This window comes from Rissa tridactyla, chromosome 1, assembly GCF_028500815.1.
Source record: "Rissa tridactyla isolate bRisTri1 chromosome 1, bRisTri1.patW.cur.20221130, whole genome shotgun sequence".
Classification (NCBI taxonomy): domain Eukaryota; kingdom Metazoa; phylum Chordata; class Aves; order Charadriiformes; family Laridae; genus Rissa; species Rissa tridactyla.
The window spans coordinates 91582938-91605893 of record NC_071466.1 but is presented as its reverse complement, the minus strand read 5'-3'; the positions used below and the strand labels follow the sequence as shown (position 1 = coordinate 91605893).

The window sequence follows — 22956 nt, the reverse complement described above, 5'->3', positions numbered from 1 at the left end:
GCTGGCCTCCAGGAGGCCCCTTGTGAACACAAAAGATATGCATTAGGCAGGTGAACTCCTTATCATACTTTGCTCAGCCTGTTTGATTAGAAAATGCTCAGAGTATGACAGTATTGCTCCACGTTCTCCACCCTCCTTTTCTGTGCTGCACCCAGGCAATCACCTATGCAACAGTTTAGCAGCATCCCTAGGAAGAAGTTGACACTTCCGTCATGGCACTGATATCTATGCATACATATATAGAGATTTTGCATTGTTCCTTGCCCGTCTCTCTGTTCTGCCTTCAGGATTCACTCTGGGTTATATGGCCAATGACACTGAGCAGAAAATTTGGAGTTTCAGACATGCTGACCTTGTACTTTTTTGAAAAAAAAAAATAGTATTAACAACAGCTTTACTTCAGGCTGCACTCATCTTATCTGGACAACCCATGTATGTTGCTACTTTTCTCGGAAAAGAAAAGTTAACTTTATGGCCTGCTCTTTAATTTTTCATATCCCAAGTCACTGTCTTTGTTATACCTACTATGACAAAACTCATTAAAAAAAAGATCATAGTGAATGATATAAAAGTGTATGAAGGTAGCATGCCTAGTATTAGCCAGTTACTTTTCCCAGAAGAAAATACTATGTTTCTTGTATTATCAAGGATATTAACTATGGTTAAAAGTGAGGTGGCAAGGGAATGGGAAAACACACAGTGCGTACACTCATTTTTCCACGTAGCTTGACACATGCCTCAATAATTGTCTTACGTTTCAATAAAGTTTGAATATCTTTGTAATTCCCAAGAAATAAACAATTTTACTGTGAAAGAAACTGAACATCCTGAATAGGTACCAAGTAATTTTAACTAACGCAGCCTCCGTGTAGGTCAGATTTTAGACCCTGACATGACAGAGGTCCAGGTGTTTCCTTGGTGTGTTGCAACTCCGCATTAGAGCAATTCAGAGCTACCATCCTAAACATGCCACAATTTCCACTGGGAAGAGAGGCAACCCATGACAAGAGAGATGTTTAGGGAAGTTCTAATCTGTAAAAACCGAGGGTCAGGAACTAGAGCATGTACATATACCCTCTAAAAGGTTTGCCTAAATTCCTTTAAAAAAATTGTTTGAAGAACAGTCCTGAAGTTGCTTAATTCAACTGCACACAGTCCTGAGCAACCTACTGTTACTGACATTGCTTGAACCAGGGAGGTTGTACTAGATGATCTTAAGAGGTCCCTTCCAACCTAAATGACTCTAACGCTGGAATTATCAATTGGAACTATTTTAATTGGAATTAATATAGATTTAAAAGAGAATAAAAATTGCTCCTTTTTGCAAGGATGAAAAAGAGTAATTTGTGGAAGTGGGCTACTCCAAATGAATTTGCAGATTGCTTCAACGCAATTGTCTGCTTTGCATCTGTACACTTGACAGTTTCCTGAAATGAGTTAAGCGTTCAGAGCAAGGCAAGAAAATTACAGAAGCACTCATCTTTCAACTAACATAACTGTCGTAATTTACCATTATTGCAGTCTGATAATTTTCCTTATAATTGCAAAAACCTGTTTTGAAAAACAGATAAAAAGATAATCTTAAAGTAATAATGGAGGTTGTGAATTTTGCATTTGAAATAAAGACATAACAGGAAAAACAAGTCTGAGCAAGAATGGATGAAGATTTCGGTACTGCAATCTAAAGGACGACCTTCTCTTTTCATGCTAAGTTGCTTCCCATATATCTGTGTATGCAGCACTGATAGCACTTTCTCCCTCCATCTTTCAGAAAGAACAAGTCAGTATTTTAATCGAGGACAGATTTAATCAATTTTAATTTGCTTTAAGTGTAGTAACAAAACATATTCTAATGGGCAAAACTTATTATCACAGCTCTTATTTCTGTATTTTAATATTTCACAACTGAGTACACTTAAATAAAAAAGACAAATCTATCAAATGGCCATTACTTGTCCTTGAGGTTTTTTTGTCTCCTTATTCTCAGCAGTCATTATTCTACATAAAACTGACAGTGTAATATTCAAATAAATAGATCTTCTGCAACAGCTATTTCTGATCAAAGGTCACTTGTTCTTTTACATCTTCTAGGCCATTTGCCAACAGATGCCAATCAGTGAAACAACTGGTAACCATTCGCCCGGGAAAACAGGGACTGTGGAAGCAGAGAATCATTCTAAACAGCTACTAAAACTCAATGACCAAACTATGTAAGAATATCTATTACTGTCCTTTTGGCTTTAGTTTTTGTTTTGTCTCCTCTACTATCATTAGTCATTTCTTAATATGTATTGCACACTATAAAACATTGACCCTTTGCTACTGCACGGACAGTCTTTTCACATACTGTGGTATTATTCAACATCTCCCAGGACTCCGAAAAGTATCACTATGGATCCTAGCAACAACAAAAGGTCATATAACTATTTTTAAAATGCCAGCCATCCTGTTCATAAATGCTCACAGGACAAGTAACAGTTACTGCTTTCACAGTGTCTCCAAAGCAAGTTATGTGTCACAAAGGATTTATGCTTGCAATGCAATTGTTCCTTATTGCCCAAATCCTCTAGCGGCACAGAACTGTGTTTGTTTCTTTCTTTATAGTATAGCCCCCAACCCTGTATAGTAAACAATCTGCATCATTGCTGTTCATCTGACATTTTGAACAGTATCCTTAGCTTAAAGAAAATACAGACAATTGGAGCTGAACCATTCCCGTGGCCAAGCATCTGTTTAAGCTTACTAACAAAACTAGTCTTTCCAACAAGATTATTCTTCAGGGTCTTTCAAATGAGAACTATATGTTGAAAATTACTCCATAGCAATGCAACTCATACAACATTCTGTAGCTAAGGAAACATGCACTATTGTAAAGTATTATTCTTTTAAAGAAAAATGCACGCTTCCCATGTACAGTTGTCATCAGCAAAAAAACAGGTTCAAAACCATATATTAAAGGAACCCTCTAATTTCCAGAATATGCAAAATGTTACTAAATAGTTTAATTTTTAACTCCTACTTTCTTCCAACAGTCCTTGATTCACAAAAAGCAGGTCATGCCTTTTCTCCTAACAATAATCAAGTGGTTTTCTGCCTTCATAAATGAAGAAAGAAACTGAGGATCATATCAAGACTGGTGTAAAAGGTTTTGCCAGAATTGTCTACGTGATGGGGATATAGATACTTTTGCTGTCTAAATAAGGTGCTCAAGGACACTAATTGCTCTTTTGACATCTTGGTACCATGTAGAAATAGCAATTTCTTTTTTTCAGTGGTCTATATTAATTCCAGGAGGCCTCTCAGTTCTGTCAGATAGACAACAAAAGTTCAGGACAGAGAGTGAGAGGGTTGAAGGAGGCAGAGTATTTACACAGTCTTCGCATCTCTAGATCATCTAGACCTCCCTCCAAGCAGTCACAAGCAATCATTCATCTCAGTTGACCCCATTACTATATATTCAAGGGTATTGTTGTTGAAGATTTTCTCTTTTAAAAGAAATGTGCAAGTAAGAAAGCAAATAACATCCTCCCCCACTGACACACACTATACAAGCTGTGTAACTTGTGAAGTAATGAGGCAAAATCCAAGAAAGTTGACACATCCAGTTAATTCATTCTTCAACTATGAAGGGAAGGTTTTATCATTAAAAATAAAACTTACTGATTTCTACTACACGTTAAAATGGAGAGGAACAGCCATCTTTAAATTGGAACACAAAAGGTGCAAAAAATAAACTAAAATATCTTTTATTCTAAGGATAAGAAGTAGAAGAATATTAGCGTTAATAAAATCAATATGGAATGACTTAATAGATCAAGATATAAGAAAATTGCCTAAGAATGAACAATACCATTTTCTGTTTATCTCCATTGTGGTTTTAATTGCAAAGGTTTTCCCTCATCTTTCTCTCTCTTCTACCTCAAAAAGAAAAATGTTTCACAGTTTTCCCCATTCAGTCCCACAGCTACAATCACAAAGACGACTATATATTTGTATGCCAATTCAAAATGAGTTTTTTGAAAGAATCCTCATATGAAATAAGGTTCACTTAACCAGGTCATGATGCAAAAATATAGTCGTCCCCCCAGTGCAGTAAGAAAGATACATACGTCTTAGCTCATGACTGTCTTTCACTATACTTTTGCTTCTTGTCACCAAAGAGAAATAGAAAATGGCTTTCATAGTAATAACAGTACTCTTAATTGTTACAACTTAAAAAGTACTTGCTCATAGAAGTTAATCTTGTACATCAGACAGATAGACATAGATAGACTCTAAGTATTATTTCAGGTTCTGTGTAACCACACAACAAGCCACAAGCCTCATCAATTAATAATGGAAAACTAACATTCTGTAGCAGGGTGGAAACAACAGCTAGGGGTCATTAATATCAATTGACACAAACTCCTATGGCTTGCAAGAAGCATGTCCTTTAATTGCTGTAAATGCTTTGCTCCAAGCTCAGTGTACTTGGAGTACTGTATATGTGAGTGTTCTGCCTATAAATTTTGTAAGAAAAAAAAAATAACAGATATATGTCTATTTTTTTTAACCATCTGATTACTATTCAGTGCATATCAGATCCAATATGACATTCATCAACTAATTACCTTTTGACAAGGATCCAAAAAAAACCTCCACAAAAACTTAGCTAATACACAGACAGCATGAAAAAGAGAATGACACCACCGAAGGAAAGACGCTAAGAAGAACAGGATGATTTATGTAGTAACACACTTATAACACTAAGTCTCATCCAGAAGGGTTATAAAAAATAAATATAACTAAAACCTACAAATACTCAAGTACTGGTTACCAGACCTCTGCTAAGCCTCAGCACTTAATTGCATGTAATTTCCTCAAAGCTGGATTCTAGATATAGCTATTAAATTGTTTTCTGTAAAATAGTGACAATTCAATTAATTAGGTACAAACAAGTAAAATAAATTCAAAAATTCTTCCTACCTGAAGAGTGCTCAAACTGTCTTGACTTCTGTAGATACACTCTTTACATATAGCACAGGTGAAGAATTTTCATTCCATGGATTTTATTTTTTTTATTATTTTCATTTTAATATATTGTTGAGTTCTCATTGTGACAATTGTCAAGAGCTGTAAAATTTTGGCTTTGTTGATGTTAAGGCCTACATTGCACAGATCATGTGGTCCTTTTCCAGTTAAAAGAAGCATTTTTGAAAAGGAAAAACTGTCTTGTTTGTGCAGAAATATCCTTTATACATCTGATATTATTCTCTAAAACATACTAAATCTTACATGACAAATAATTCATAAAAATTTGTAGAGAGATATAAGTTAGAAAAAATATCTGCTTATAGCTCTAAAGAGTATGGAATTTGTCAAACAGAATAACTACTTGAGATTTTTAGTATATATTTCCAGTCTGTTGCTCAGAATTCCCCTCACTCTAGAACCAAAAGAAATAATCTTGAATTATTTTTATCTAGTTAAAATTCATATTTTTCTTCTACAAAACTAACTAAAATTCAGAAATACCACCATTGCAATGTACCAACACCACCAGCATTGCATGGCTCTTTACTTCCTTTTTTCATAACGTTGATCTTCCATACAAGTACAAGAACTCGAACCAGCCATATTTATTCATAATAGCTAAGGCACAGAAATACTAGACATTAAAAAGCGAATGCGACATGACAAAATACATCCATAGACTGTCATTTCATCATGATGATGTGAAGGTTCTCATACATATCCTAATAACCCATCATTGGAAAGATTGTCCTTCCAGTAAATTATTCTATCAGAGAATAAATTCAACCTAGAACAGAAAATTTCCATTCACAGTAGCAGAACTGAATACAGAATATTAATTAATAGACTCATGATGTATAATAATCTGTGGAAAAACAGAGAACTACAGACAGTAATAGCAACTTTCACCTTTTTTGAGACAAGGCAACACCAGATTGCTAGTAGGCAATGTGAGTGTATAATATGCCACTACACTAATATTGTCTAATTATACTGATCAAGTCATAAGTCTTTATGTAATAAAATCTTTTAGATACATTTTTCCCCCATTGTCCCTTTTAACAGATTTGTTTTTTAAGAAAAAAACCCTTTCTTTCCTTTGTCTACTCATCATCCTTGGAAAAAACCACCAGATGACAATGCAGTGTTCAAGTATTTTATTTAACATACATGTTATAGGGAAAAAATCTGTATGGATCAGCATGAGGCTCTCCTAACCTACTCCCTCTTTGATGAATATTAAATAATTCATAAGCAAAAACTCTTCACCACAAGTAACTGATCAACTACCACTCAACCTCAAAAAAAACAGACTTCAAGAAACCTAGGTTTCTAAGGATGTAAAACCACATGGCTAAAAAAAACCCAATTCTGTTCAAACTATGAAAAAGTATATTTTCCAGAAAAATCACTGAAAGAAAAACATTTAGAAATGCATTACCATAAAGTTCTCAAAATACTATCAAGGTGTGCATTGAGCAACAGACACCCAGTGGACTGCACAAAAAGTAGATCTACACACTTTTTAAGCATATTGTAAATTTATATGAATTTTGGCATCATGCTAAGAAACGGGCATTATTTCCTGTGCTTTTAAGATTTAAGCCAATTCCAGTAAAATCATGTGCCGAATGAAACAAAATATATAGGCTTTAAGTATTTATTCTTCCTTTGCATCAAGCAGGACATGGTGATCAAGCAGAGGAATTGTTTCATGAAGCAAGATGCTTTGGTGATACTTCAAAAAGCTGAATAGTGTAAGAGTCAGTTTCCTGTCTAACGGATCACATCTGATATCCATTATGTGCCAAATCAAAGTTCATCTTTGCAGTTAACTGTTGCCAGCTCTGAAGCCTCTCCAGAAGTTTATGGGGACTCCACTGACTGCCTAAAAAACCCAGTTAACAACGATTACATCTATTCTGAAGTCAGTGGTTAGAACGCTAAAGCTTAAGGCAAAGGATCTTTTCTTTCTTGCTTGAGAAGGTATTACAACTTGTAGGTGGTGTGCATTCAACTATAATTGACAAGGAAAGTTTACGTGTGCTTAAGTCTAACTTGATTTTTGCATTTGTGGAAGAAGGTTCTTGCATCATTTGTATTTATTAATGGAATTGTTACTGGAACTGCTCATCCAGCCTTTCTTATGTAACAAACACAGTTATTACATGCTCTAAATGTAAAATAATTCCTTTCTATGTTAAAAATTAATTTGAAATTGTTCATTGTATTACAAAAATGATTTAAAATATTAACTGGAAAAAAAGCTGTATCTTCTGTCAGATAGAATCATACATACAAGATAAAGTGTTGAAGAGGTACTTCACACAGCTGTGAGCAAGCTAATTTAAAGTATGTTTTCCTGACAATCTAATAAATATTTGATTAATACTCTTCCCTTTATACCCTATATTATTATATTTAACTGATGAATAGAACACAGTGATACAAAGATTCAAGGACTGCCTTTAAGTAATGTCATTTAAGTGCTTTTCATAATGACAGCTCTCATGATCAGAGCTTTAATCCAACACAGCACAACCTCAGCTTTCTCTTGCAATGTTTTTTTTAACCTGTTTTTAAATCGACACAAAGACAAGAATATTATGTTGATCCTAACTGTTTACTTATATAGCTAATTATTTGATATAATTTCAGTCCTGAAAGGCAACAGACGGTCATTTTTTGAAATAAAATCATAATTTGAGCCTAAAAATTACTCCACATTTTTGGCATGCTGTGAATCCTCACTGATTTTCTGTAGGTAGGTTTTCATGTTCTTGATAGATCACAGAAGTGGTTGGAAATGTATTTCTACCAGACAGAGAAACTCATACTTTTATTAATCACTATCTTTTTAGCACAGCTGATAAAAAACCTACAAAGGAAGAGAGCTGAAGTACTCTAACGGGAAAAATCCAACTGACAGTATAGAAAAGACATTTTCAAGGATAGATTTTTTTAACATAAAATAATGAAGGTAAATATATAAAGAACACAAGATTTGTGGTTCCAGGTTTAGTACTTAGAAATAAGCTCAACAAAAGTGAATTAGAAGGAACAAGTCACAATTAAGACAACTATTGAGCATACTAATTCAACAACTGGTTTAATGCATTCCTTTAATTCACATCAGAGAAGAAAGTACATAAAGGCAACAAATCTCTAAAAGGTGGATACTGCTACTCCATATTTATAATTGTAACACCTCATAAGTATAAAAATATGCCAACATTTTTATTTTGCTATTCATTTTACTTTAATGCTCATACTTCAAGGACAAAGTGCCTCACAAGTAGAACTGACTAAAGAGACGTAAGCCATGTCCTCACCATCCTCCGCCTCTGGTTAATATGTTCACGTAAAACAAAAGTTCTATTTTCCAAGTTGATTTTTTTTCCCTACTTCCAATTATAAGTTGCATTAGTTTTAGGAAACCATTTCTATTTTCACAGTACAGATAAGTGAATCTTATTTTGCTAAAACTTCTGTTAAAGTAAATAAGGATTGTAAAAGAGGCCTCCTGAGCACCCAAGGGAGGACAAAACCAAACCAAAACAAACCAAAGGATATCAACAACAAAAGTAAGCCAAGCAGCATCACACGTGTTATTACATTCCACCTACTTCTCCAGAAGCTCTTCAAGTCTGAAGTCACTAAACAACATGACCAAAGGCAGTAGGATCTGAGATTTTAGTAAATCAGAGATTTTTCCTTTGTACATACAGTATGACAAACAGCTGCCTTGGTGATACAGCTAATTGAAACTATATACAGGATAAGTAGATCTCATGTGAAAACATCAAGAACCCCATGTTACAGTAAGGTGTGATCCAAAGATTTCCACTACAGTTTTTCCTTTTTATTACAACATCACAATGAGAACATATTCTATACATCTTTAAAAGTACTGTATGCTCTTTCTTTTGCTGGACACCAATTATTTTACTTTCCCAAACAGAAATATTTACCAGTTTTCTTTGCATTGGTTAATCAGAGGAAGAGGATACAGGAAAAAATGATGAAATAAAATGCAGAGACAACCCAAATTGTTACTGTCACATTCAAGCAACAGGTATCTGATGACTATTTTTTTAGTTCCTTAAAAATGGATGTCATTGTAAAAGTTACTGTAAGATGAACAATAATGCTTATACTAAATTTGGATTAAGGAGCATCAACTTAAAGCTTACAAGTATTAAATCTTAATTAAACAGAACAACCTCACTCAGACACATTCAAAGGATACCTATGATATCTATCTCGGCTTCAACATCATCATATCACAAACACACCAACCCATCGCCAACTCCTTTGCTCTGCACCCAGTCCATATATTCCAGTTTTAATAATCCCAAAATATTTTAATCTCAAATCTTGGTTGAGGAACACCTTACTTTATAGTGATACTCCTTATTTGCTTTCCCTCAATCTACATTTCCAGTCACTAAAATATTGGAGACATAATCGGTTTCCTAATGTTAAAATATAATCAATCGAAAATACAAGATATACTTTAAGCTGTTTCCCAAAACGTATACAGACCCGTGTCCTCCCTAAGCACCAGTTACAACTACCAACCAACTCCAGTTGGAAACGGATTTAAAGAAAACAAAAAAAGAAATCAAAGCCAGACTTCTGAAACAGTACAACAAAAACTACCTAAAAACTCCAATGCCAAAAGGAAAATGACTACTAACAACAAATCTAATTAACTAACTCCATCAACATGGGATTAAGACTTCCATTAAGGATTTAGTGTCCTTTAGTGCCATAGAGCAAAATGGTTTGCAGAAGTAGTAGCCTATAATTTTTTTCATTATCCAGTGAAAAGTGAAAGAGGGGAAAATTAGAATTTCAGGGTGACAGACAAAAAATGAACCCAAACCCACCCAACTGTCTCAGTATTGGTGTTCCTTTTATTTACATATGAGGATAATTCATCTATAGTAACAGTTTGAAAGATGTTTGGTAAACATGTCACCCTCTGCTTACTTTCTGAAAAACCGCCTGTATTTTCTTTGCTGAATTAAACTCTTCAACCATGTATCAGATAGCCCTTTTAAAAATACATTTTGCTGTTCACCCTTCATGGTTATTAAATTTAACGTGCTTGATCTATTTGTTGCATTAAAAAAATTAGTAGCCTAAGCCAAAACTGCATGATCTTAATTTCCAAGAGATTCTTAACCATAAAGTATATAGTCAAAGAGATAAATCTAGTAATCACATTAACAACACTGACTGCAACAAAGTCTTTTAAGTAAGTTAGGTAGTTCTGGGAATAACTTTCCTTCAGCAGATGAATTGTGACATTGATTGTACATTCCATATCTGATTTTAACATTTTTGTTTTCTTCATCAAGTTCACATGACACAATATAGTCTAAAAATATATTGAAGCTGCTAACTTTTTCTGCTGTGGAATTTGAAATCCTCATAACTATGATCCAAACCACCATAACAACATCTTAGTATACATTTGCACTTCTTTCCAAACCACATTGTAACCACAGAGATAAATATTTACTTACCTGATCCCCTTTTGGTCACAACCTTCAAGCTCTGAGTTAGAGTAGCATACAAGAGTATCAAGTTGGGAATAGGAGCTTTCATTTTCTGTCTTTCCGTGGTCACTTCCTAGAGTACCAAAAAGAAGAAAGAAACACTCATTAAGCATTGGAACAGGCTGCCCAGGGAAGTGATTGAGGCACCATCCCTGGACGTATTTAAAAGACACGTAGACATAGTGCTTAGAGATATAGTTTAGTGATGATTTTTGTCAGAGTTAGGTGGATGGTTGGACTAGATGATCTGAAAGGTCCCTTCTATGATTCTATATTGGTGCTGAAACAACCTTGAAGTAACTCATCATAATACTGACATTGTAGAAAAGCTGAATACAGTATTTGTGAGCAATTTAATGCACAAAAATAATCTATTGTTCCTGAAAAAAATACATCAACTAAAATCATCATAAAACAAACACATGCACACACCACATTTAACCCTGGAGCGTTAGTTTCAATTTTGCCTGCACATTGAAAATTCATTGTGTTCCTCCTGAATGAAATAACTTTAATCAATTTATTTTATGAAAAAAGTGTGATCTTTTCACTAAGCCTGCAAAATAACATCTAGTTTTTTTCTTTTTATCATATAAGCTATTTCTCCTCCCCACCAACAGGAAAAAGAAAATAAGGTCCTTCTTCACTAGTTTTGCTTCCATTTATTAATTCCACAGATTGAGAACAAGATTCACAATGAACAATTAATTAAAAACAAATCTGGTCATCATCTTAGGAACAGCGAAAAGGGAAACGTAAGAGCGTACCGCAGGAACCAGCAGAGACACCTGTAACTTCCTTTTAAATGAGCTGAAGTCCCATGAGCAAGTTCAAACTAACATATTTACTGCACTAAATCAGAAGTGAATGTTATCAGGATGTGAGAGGTGGATTGCAGGTTGTGGTTCAACCTTCACCTCCAAGATGTGAATAAAAGTTCTGGATTTCTATAACTTGTGTCCCCAGGGATTAAGTGGCATGAGCAGCTGGTGAAAGCAGGGACTAAACATTCTGTTAATTCCCCGTATAACTACAAGGATGTCATCTAGTCATGATGATTATCAGCTTTGTTCTGGAATGGTTGACAGGACTGACATCTCACATTACAATGTGCTAAAAGGGGAAAGGGAGGCCAAATCTTCTGCCTAGTCAAGCTAGACAGCAGAATCTATCTATTCTATCTATATTCATTATAGCATTTTATGCAAAAATATTCTTATCTAATGGGGTAAAAAAAAGGGCTGTGATCAACGGTTCTTTAGTATTATAAGTAAAGACCCAGACGAAACCAACGTGGTTTTGATATTGACCTCTGTTAATCACAGCACTGTACAGCAACTGAAAAAATTCTCCAAAGGAACCATATAGTACAAGTTTTGATTTCAAGAGAGACCATGAATCTTTTGCACTTTCACTGACAGTCAGGTTACTGAGTACCCAAGACATTTTTTGAAAGCATTATCTTAAAATACCTTCATCTTGGAAAAGAACAGATTAGAAATAAGAAATAGTGGGGGTGTAAAGGAGCACATTATGTGAAGAATTACTTAAACAGTGATGACTACATATAGAATCGATCTTACAGCTTTACATTTTAAGACATTTGAGAACTAAGCACAAACCTACTGCACTCATGATCATGGCTTTATTAAAGATGAGGGAGTGAGAGAATACAGTTTGACAACATTTTGTGATACCTTATTTTTTTTAACAATATTTATACTCACAGAAAAACACACAAGCATTAATATGTTTGCTCATTCATTAGCTGTGAACAAACTTTAGTATTTTAGCATCGCGGGTGAAGGACTATCATTTACCTACATTCACATGCAATTTCAGAGAAATTAGGTGAGAAATTAGGCAATAAATTGCTTATCAACATAGAAACTAAAATAGGAAATACAGAATTTCTGTGAGTTAAATTTAGTGCAATGCAAACATTTTTACTTAAGTTTAAAGTTTAACTAAGTACCTTGACCACTAGCAGTTATAAATAATATAGACCCTTAGAATTTTAGAAGCTAGAAATGAAGGTTAATTTTCCAGGGGCAGAGTGGGTAGATATCACAAAGTGTTACACCACATTTTACTGCAGACCTGAGTCAAGCTTTCTGAAATCAAAATCTCATTTCTCAGCCACTGCACGAACTGATGCCGCAGGAAATCCTGAAGCTGATATCTTCAGCCTGCAGGGTACTAGCGAGAGTCAGCTCCTTGCTCTGTGTGAGCCCAATAAATACAGTCCAAAGAACCTCAGGATCTTACTATGCAATTACAAATTCACTAAATAGGTTCTGACTGTGAAAGCAGATCCAAATGCATCTTTTTTGACCATGCATCAAAAGATGATATTGCTGATTACAGTGAAAGAAATACTAATATATACATACATTTGCATATATGCATTTATGTATTCATATGTATTAATACATATTTTTAGATAAGCCATATAGTAGCTATAAAGCTTGAAATTACCAAAGAAAGCCTCAATAAATACAAGAATATCAATAAGAAACTGTTTAGTCAACTAAATCCTTCTTTTGATCCATGCGTATATCACTCATTTAAGTCGTCAAGTCAACAAGGAGAACCATATTTGTAACAATGGTATAGCAAGGTTTTCATCTTAAACACGTGATGCCACTGTGGAAGCCATTCTCATGTACATTTATTGTCAGAGATTCAGGTCTAGCTTAAAGGCATAAGCAAAACTGGCTGTTGCCTACATTGTTTGTGGTAAATCCCCAGAAAGTAAAGTCTGCTACTGTCTTTGAGATACCAGAAAGCACTTACTGCTAGAAGGAGGAAAAAAAAAAGGGAGGGGTGGCTCCCAGCACCAGCCACTGCCTCTTTGCAGCAATATGAGTAACAAATCAGATCTTACAGGGGCTCTCTCCAGAGTTTTCCAAGCCTTTTCTTCTGTTTCCACTCCCTTTCCTGCAGAAGTTTTTCTTTTCTTAATTTTAAGAATCAAAAAGCTCAAATGAAGGAAATGGAAACACTTAAAGATCAGTAAAGAGGAGCTGGTGCCTTATGGCTTTGGAAGTTGTCTGGGAGGTTGGAAAATCTGCTTCACATCATTCGTATGACGGATTCAAAACAGATCCTTAACATCTCATGTCCCCTGTTCCAGGTGAATGCGTCAGCAATTGACTATTCTAGAAAATGTCACCCTAGTGAAACTGGTTGTAAAAACAAAATAAGCAAGTCAGAACAAAATAAAACAGGAACATCCCAAGGAGGATCCCACAAGTTGTCCACAGAAAATGCCTTCACTGCTGCAATGAGTAGGCCTGAAGTTAAGATGCTGTAACATATTGAGTTACGTTTTAAATTGAAAAACAAAATAAAAGGCATAATTATGAGAAGCCAGATTCTTAACACTAAATGGAGTGTGATATCTCATGAATTGGAAACAGCCTACTTTCAGCAATGAATTTTTTACAGAAGAAACTGTTTCAAGAGTCATCGAGCTGTAATTTAATTTTTAAACAATATCAAGAAATTCTGATTTTAATAAGTAAAACTAGTCTTCTGTTTCTTTAAGCAATGGGAGATTAACAGCCTACATACACATCTACAAAAGTCCTTTTTACTTTTTTTTTTTTTTTTTTTTTTTTTTGTTCTGGTTTTCAGTTCCACCAGAAAGCTAAGACAATATATGGGAGTTATAAACTTAACTACTGCCTTTCAAGTTGCATCAATGTTAGCATGTTTTACATATTCTCTGGCTATAAGACTGCTAGACTCCATGGGTGAATAGTAAACTAACGAAGTCTTTTAGAATTAGGGATTTTTGGTTACTTTTTCTTTATATGATAGCAAGAATTGAAATATTTTTCATCTTTAAGCAGCATTCACAACTTTAGATTTTTAGTTGTGGATTATTTGTTTGCATGAACCACAAAACTGAAAACACATTCAATATTCCTGGGTAAATATATTCCACACAAATTTTAATTGGGTATATGATTAATTTTTTAAGAAGTCTTTTCTCTAGAAGGTGTCATTGCTTGACATGAAAATGACATAGAAAGCCTCTAGTATCTGTATCTCGTCACCAAGTACCTCATTTTCCAGCTGAGACAGAAACAGAAATACAGCTGTATCTCAACACTAACATTCTTTGGGGAAATGCCAAGAATGCTTTTTTCCTTAAATTGTCATAAATACTCACTGTGAGGAAAATGCATACACATACAGACATGCTTCCCAAACCAGCTCAGCAGAGATTAAATTAACAATAGTAAGGCAATTCCTGATAAGGCAGGAATATGGAAAAGAAACTTCTCATTTGCTAATTTTACTTATGTTCATTTTGGGCCTTTCCCAAAACTTGAATTAAACCTAATTGAAGTAAGAAATTTTCCATTGGCTCAGTCCCTTACAATAACTTTAAGGGGTTGATTTTAAATTAGCCTATAAATGCTAGCTAGCTTCCATTACCTAATTATCTGAAAATCATTTTTCTTCCTGTGCTGCCTTTATAACTTTGAAGAACTTTCTTTTCTTTTATACATATTCAAAACTACTTCATTATCTTACTCCATCATATCCCCTTCAAAGAAAAAAAACAAAATTTAAGATATTGCAGGATCCTGAGAACCCTGAAAAATACTTCATGACTGTTCTGTGTCAATGTCATGAAAGTGCTGTGTTAGCTAGAAAGATTAGTCTGCTTTAAAACAAAGAAAAAAAACAAACAACAACAACAAAACTACAAAGAAAACAAAAGTAACTCTTCATTTAGGCCTGTGTATTTTCATGTGGCAGAAAAGCCTTTAAGCAATAGTAAAAAATCTCAGTTTTCAGTTTCCCTTCTTGACAAGTAACAATGAGGTAAGCACTGGAATTTTCTTTCTTGGTACCAGTATTGTGGAATAAGGCACAAACCTGTCCCTGCTAAATCATGAACAAGTAACAAAAATTACAAAAAACATCACCTGAATACATAAGAAACAGACAAGTGAACAAAGATACTTTTCAGTAACAGTCTCTTTTCATGTGGCAGTTCTTCACAAACCCCAGAACAGCATGTCATTAGATCTTACAAAATGTAAAGGACAGTATAAAATATTAATATAGTATTAGTATGTCCAGAACTATCGTATTAGTACATCTGGTATTGGTACGTCCAGAACACAACTCAAACAGCTTGAAAACAAATAGTTTAAATTCTTAAATTGCAAGGATAAAGTAAAATCAGAATCAGCGTGATTTCAAAAACAAGTGTCAATTTGTTGTCATGATCTGCTACATTACTGTCCTGGAACAGAAGGAGAGCCCTAACAATACTTAAAATGTTAGCTAGAGAAAAATACACCTGTTTCAAAGACTAAAGTCTGTAAAAAATAGTCCCTTCCAGAGTCCCAGAAAACAAAAATATTCAGCAATCAAATTTTGCAGAACTCATGGCAAATCAGTCATAAGCACCAAGAAGGCAATGAGGTATTTGGTCTCCTTTGCAAATCGCTCCTAGTCCTCCATGCTAAGCACCATTCCTAAATTCAAGACAGTTGTGACTGTTACGACAAAAAAACAAAAGGAGATAATTAAAAAAGCAGCAAAGGTTGAAGGAATGGCGACAGTGTTTTAAGCAGCAATAACCAAAAGCCAAAGTGCCACCTGTCCAGTGGAGCAGGCTGTGAATAGGAACTCAGCAGAGTCCTTTGGAGAGGTTTCCAAGCAACTGCATCATCACATTTCCCATTAAACTTGACACTCATTACTGCCTTCTTTTAAAGATACTTTTTATTGCTAAGATTTTAATCTCCTTAAGACTCCATCCATCACGCAAGGTACACATGGCAATATCACTGGAGAAATTTAAGATCGTTCTGCGTATCTCTCTAAAAAAATATAATCTGCCATTCCCAAAAGTTTCCGTTAAGAAAAATGCATCACTTAAATGCATAAGGTAGTTAAAAGTTATTCTACAAGCAACAAACCTTTTGTCAGAACCAGAAGAATCCTGATGTCTGGCTCAATATTTATTTTCCAAGACTTGTGTAAAACAGTAATGTAAACAACAGGATTTGCACTTAACGTGATTGACTAGCAAACATATTTTGCACACTGTTTACATTGCTTAAGGTGTTCCTGATTATTTCATTAAGTGACTTTTTTGTGTGGTAGGTAAGTTTTCTTGATTGTATTTTTTCTATTAAGAGACAAATAAAGTGCAGCAGATTGCAGGTACCTGAAGTGTAACATATCATATGCTTGAGAATCCTCTACTGAAGAAACAGTTGAATATCTCATCCCACTGAACCATAGATTAAAATAGTTACATAGCTAAAACCTATCTGACACATACTTTGGGGAACTACTGTGGCTAAGAAGAGAAAGTACAATGTCAGGAGAGACACAAAAAAGGGAGTTGACAGTGTCTTTCCAATGGTCTCATAGCACCTTGTGGCGTCCACATCAGTGGGGCATCCTTCTTGGTTCCAAATAATTAACCAGGGTTAGCTCAGTCAGTCAGAAAGGCTGATGGTACAAAAGGGGCAGGATCAGAAAAGCTTGGATAGTATGCCAGTGAGTTATTCACTCTCAGGGTAAGGGAACAATGGATGGACAGGAGTCTCCGTTCATTCCTAGGAGCCTTTACATGAGATAAAGGAACACGTCAGCCTAGGTTTAAAACAATCTAATGTTGTTAGTACAAGTAGATGCCTTCTCCTTAATAGTTCTCAACTTATGATGAGAAAGAAAGAAGAATCCGAAACTGAGGAAAGGGTTTTGCAACGAAACATGCAAAACCAAACTGGACTGAAATACTCAATGGAAACAATATATCTAGCAGAATACATAAGAAATGTGTGCTCATGATGCTAATTAGGCCAAAGGGTTAATGGAAAAATCTAAAACCATAATTTCTTTTTCTGGAAAGAAAACAAAAAATTATAGCAATCAGGCAGCAAAGTTACAGACAATACTCAGAACATTAGCTCAACAGCTATGTCTACAGAAACCTAGTTGGAAAATGGTTGTACTGTTACTTAGTTTCTGAAGGGAGATAGACTAGCAGAATAATTCCCCCTTTCCATAGTCTTAAGTATGTAAAGTTAGATGTGAAGATGAAAAATTCAAAGATCTTCAGTTTGGCTTTGAAACACTGTCCTTCCAAAAGGTAAAAAAGCCTTCCTTCCAAATCCATGTGCATGCGTAATCAGAAGTCAACTTATTGTGGCATGGTTTTGGCTTGTGAGATATCTAACCTTAATTATTTGCTCCTGCATTGGTTCCTTGACCACTCTGTATCTTTGCTTTCTGGGGATGGGTAGCCTTGTTCTTGTATCCAGCTGAAATTCCATCCCTGGAAAAACTGATGAAATTAAGTTTTAATACTGCAAATATAACTTTATTGGAAAATTCTAACTGGCTGTGTTTTCAGGCAACTAAGTGAGCTCCTGAAATATTTACAATAGTGGTAGAATAACAACCTTGCTCTGCTAAGTATATTCACTATATGTGTTTGTGGAATTCAAACTCCTTTTCTACATATGGCAAATTTTCAAAGACTAGCTATTTGCAGCAAAACTAACAGCACAAAAGCTGTACTACTGTAGTTTCCAATATGAGTAGTTCTCTCCCATTTTCTACGTAGCCAAGAGTAGCAGTTAGGTACTCTGTTTGTACTCAGTTATGTACTATGTTTGAAAAATAAACTTGCAGGATGTAACTTAAGGTAAGAGAAGAACTCTAATTCTGGGCTTAAGTTAGGATAAAAACATTTTTTTTAAAAGTTCAGTCTTCCTGAAGTTTTCTGAATAGTTACTTGAAAAAATAAGTATGATGTTCATCAGACATTGACAGAAGACACTAGGTACTTTGATTAGCAATAAGCATTACAAGAATATTTAGTTCCAAAAATTCTCTAAATAGTATCTCCCACTTGGTTCACTAATGAGAGAGATACTATCCCTCGAAATGAAGAAGGAGAGAAGGATCTGGAAGATGAAGCTCCACTGTGGATATTATAGAATCATAGAATGGCTTAGGTTGGAAGGGACCATAAAGATTATCTAGTTCCAACCCCCCTGCCATGGGGTCTGACAGACATTTACACAGAGGATAATAAACCCCCCTCACCATCACTAAGATTATCGGTTTACGTAATATTAACATCACTGGTTTTCTTTTCTGTTATATACAGTAGGCTATATATTTTCCTTTTTCCACAGTTGATACTTGTAGCATAATCTTACTAATGCAATGTAATCTTAGACCCTTAGAGCATGACTTATTCCTAATTTAGTACTTTACCCTGCCATATTCAATGGTAGGTAAGTGGTCGGAAAGTCATCCGTAATTTACATTACAATTCATGCTATATGCCCTCACTTTGTACTTTTAGAGTCATGAAAAGGGAGAAGTGTGTTTCATTTATCCCTTCTCTTTCACAGTCTAACTGACAAACCCTTTTCACTTGTCCAAACCAGATTTTGGACCAGACCCTGAGAGCCTGAGAGCACTTTTGGGCCTGACTGTCCCTGCGCAGCCTCCCCTGGGGCCTCCCACCATGGGCCCACGACCCCATTTCTGCTTGGCCCGGGGCTGTCAGTCCCTGTCTCAGTGATGCTGTAGGAGTGCTGGTCTCCAGCTCCATCTCTGGCCCTGTCTCCTGGATTGTATCTACACTGGAGCCAGCCCATCTCAGCATCTCATCTCAGAGCGTACATACGCTCTTTCCATCCTTGCCTCTGGTGTCATCTCCTTGTGCTCCTGGTTAATACCCCGGATGGCCCCTTGCCCTGGCTCACTGCTTGCTGTGACAGGGGCTGTCAACAGAACCCCATAACCAGCCCCATGGAACTGCACCCTGGGGTGAGGGCACAGGCTATGCCAGTGTCGCCCATGGGGCTCGGCTTCCCACAGCAGCAGGGCAGTCAGTCCACACTGCATCCTGGCACCTTCCTCCTCAATAGGGTCTGAAATCCAGAATAACTACTCACAAGTGTCTGTCTCAAACCTGTTTTGTTTCCAATGGGAGAACATTTCTCACATTTTAGTACTATAAATAACCTGGCAAGAGGCACTACTTCCCCTTGAAAATGCAGGGATTGTAAGTAGTTTTGTGTTTACAGAAATAATAATATAAAGCTTTAGAAGTTCACAATTTTACTGTTTTTTTTATCTATGATAGAATTATTTTAAGATGTCAGCCCACTATAAGAAAGAAGATCACATATAAAAGCATTCAGGTAGCAGCAATTCAGCCTCTGTGTGGCATTTCAAAGGCAACCTACTGCCTGATAAAGACAAAAGAATCCATATGATGAATTTACTGTTTGTACAAGAACAACAAGGACCTAAAGAGAAATATGCATACAAACGATGTCAGCTTTACCATTCAGATACAGCATCTTGTATATAATAATTAAAAGCAGAACAATTTCTACAAGGATTATCATCATTAAATTGGTTTGTAAAGCATTCAAGCATTGATGATATATAATTATAATATATACCTTTGCAGTTTATTAAAGTTCTAGGGAGAAAACTTCAAGACTGGGTATGACTAAAATTTGTTCTGTCTACATGACAACTTGTTATGCCATGTAGGACTACTCAACACAGTGGCTGGAGACAATAATTATTTCAAAGGAGAGGGAGTCTTCAATTTTGTTTTATTTTCCTACAACAATGGTGGGTGTAGCCACCATCACAGCAGCTTTTTCTTCTCTGTTCTGCACCCCATCCCTGTGAGCCAGCTTGTGTACAACACTGACAATCACATCACAATTTTTTAAGTCCCGATATTTTATTATAAAAAAAGAGCAGAAGGGTAAAAGGAAGAAAGTATTGCAAATGGTGCTAAAGCTTCTCCCATTAAAACTGGAAAGCGTTTAGCTGCACTGAACGAGATAACTTTGAAACTGCCCAAGCCCATCATTCAGTTTCGAATGACATTCCTTAATCCTGCTTCATTTTTAGTGTTGAAGTTGTTGCTTTGTTTGGCTAGCTTTTGAAAAGCATCTCTTCATGCTTTTAATTTCTTAGCCAAACTCTCCTCACTACTTTACTGTCCTCGCGCCAACCAGCTACCTAATAATCCCAGTGCTAAAGAAACTTTAATTGCTTGAGTAGAAAGTAGCAGACCTATGACTCTATTGCTTACCTTCAGCTGTGACCTAAAACTATACTGAGATCCAAGGTTAGAAAGAGATGTCACTGGTCTAACCAACTACAACTTTTAAGTGCTGCTGAATAGCACTGCTTATTAATAGCTGCAATTTATGATTTGACACAAAAGGAAAGAGGACATTTTCAGATGTAATACCAACATGTGGCCATGAAATATGATATCCAAACTTAAAGCTACAACAATCTGATGGATAACAATGGCTGTTCCAAAGCCTCATAAAATTAATATCAGGTTATAACAATGGAAAATATAGATCAAGTAAGGATTTACATATAACCAGGTCACAGGCTGACTATTGCACTGTAATTGCAGTACATTCAGCATGTTTCTGGCAATTTTTATAGCAGGGAGCTATTATAGTGACAGTCTTCAAAATCTTGATTTGAGAATAATGTTCAAAAATAAAAAAACTCTCAAAAATAACTTTCCTCTGGAAATTAGGAACATTGTCTTCCACCGTGACAGGTACTCATCCACCCCTTCAGAACTGGGATTTCAAATACTCATGTATCAGGAGAAGACTGAGAACGACTTTGGTCTCAGCTGTGGTAGATAGACTTGGGATTCCAATCCCCCTAATTCAAAGCTTTTTGTCTTAAAATGGATGCAATGCATAACAGAAGAAGAGACTGGAAGCCTGGGACTCTTCCTTTCCTACAAAAGTGTTATAACTATTAAGCCAGAATTTGTCTCCTTTTGCTTCTTTTTCCAGGCCCCTGAATTTAGTATGAACAGCTGCATGGCGCCTTGTTTTCCCCAGAAATTATAGAGATCGCTGCCATCAAAATAATTAGATGAGGCATTTGGGAAATGTGGGTTCAAATCAACCTTCAAATCAAGAAGACTTACAAACTAATGCTCCCATTTCCTGAGCATGTGCTGTAACTCCATAACACATATACACATTGTGTGCTTTCAAAGGAGTAGTTTGCGCCAAGTAAAATGTTATCGTGTAAAATAAATGCAGCAAATGTTTATGGGTAGCTCATTCAAAACTATTCAGTTAATTTCTACCCTGTTGCACAGGGTAGAATGATTCTTATCATATTCACTGAACATAAAAGTAGAGCATTCCATAAAACTTTATCAGCTCCTATTGTGAAAGCCCCCAGGAAGTTTTAAAAGCTCACTAGAAATGGATCTAGTTTCCACAGAATTCAAAGCTGAGCATAAATGCATTTGTCCATGAATCTATGCTATTGACTGACTAATATTATACCAATAAAATACATATATAAAATCTATATTCAGGAAAATACTACTGAGGTTTATCTCTTGGAAAAAACAATATCTAAAATCTAAGATTTTAGGTACATTTTAAAAATATATGCATCAACAGATGATGCTTTTATTATTTCCACAGGATTTTGAATTCAAGCACATACTCCCCCCATGCATGCTAAGAAAGACCATGACCTCTCACTCTCTAATAGCAGCCATCCCAGCCTCAGACAATGAACTCGGAAGGCAGAAAATATTCTGGGTTGCTGCAGAAGTAATAGGAGACCCCCCCAAGAAGTGACAGTCATCTGTCCGTTCCTGTCTCTCGATTGTTCGAGGCTGTTGTGCTCACACATTAACTGGGGGATTAGAAGTGGATGCATATGCAAGGTACATTTATATCATGGACAGTGAACTTGATACCATACACACAAATCTTATTAACTCTTCACTGCTTGTAATACCAGGATACTAATAAGAGTTACTACAGGTTTTAAGTAAGCTAGAAGTAGAACAGTTTATGGAGTTCCAGCCCTTTCTTTTTCTTTCCTTTCTTTTCTTTTTACTTTTATTTAAAGGACGTTATTCTGAGGAAGGAGTTTGACCTAGGGCTTCCGAAAACGAATTCTGGCATGAGAGCCTCACAATTGTTTCATCAGGATGCCCAAAGGACAATAGTTTGGAAGGCCAGATACCAAGTGGACTTCTACACAGCCTGCTGTTAGCTCACTATTATCCATTAATCATTTACGTGACGGGAAAAATACTTTGTTTATTACATTTACAGATTAAACAAGGTGGGATGAATTGCAGAACCATTTGAGGTCACGGTCAGTATTGAAATTTAATTTGACAGACCACAGAAATAATATGAAAAAATAGATAAAACTCTAGAGAAACAAGTGTAAATTATCAAATTAAGCAGATGTAATCAACTAAATACAGAAAGGATGAAGAACAGCTGCCTAGGTATTGGTTCTGTAGAAAAGGATCTATAAATTA

At 35.6% G+C, this 22956-nt stretch overlaps 1 protein-coding gene across 1 annotated transcript in view; it reads right to left on the bottom strand.

The window, feature by feature from the left end:
• The window catches only part of IL1RAPL1 (interleukin 1 receptor accessory protein like 1), a 753247-nt gene that overhangs the window by 651788 nt on the left and 78503 nt on the right, over positions 1–22956 (bottom strand). Inside the window, exon 2 of the mRNA XM_054188558.1 lies at positions 10548–10653. Coding sequence (XP_054044533.1) covers positions 10548–10629 — 82 coding nt within the window. The 5' untranslated portion in view covers positions 10630–10653. The remainder of the gene's footprint in view (positions 1–10547; positions 10654–22956) is intronic.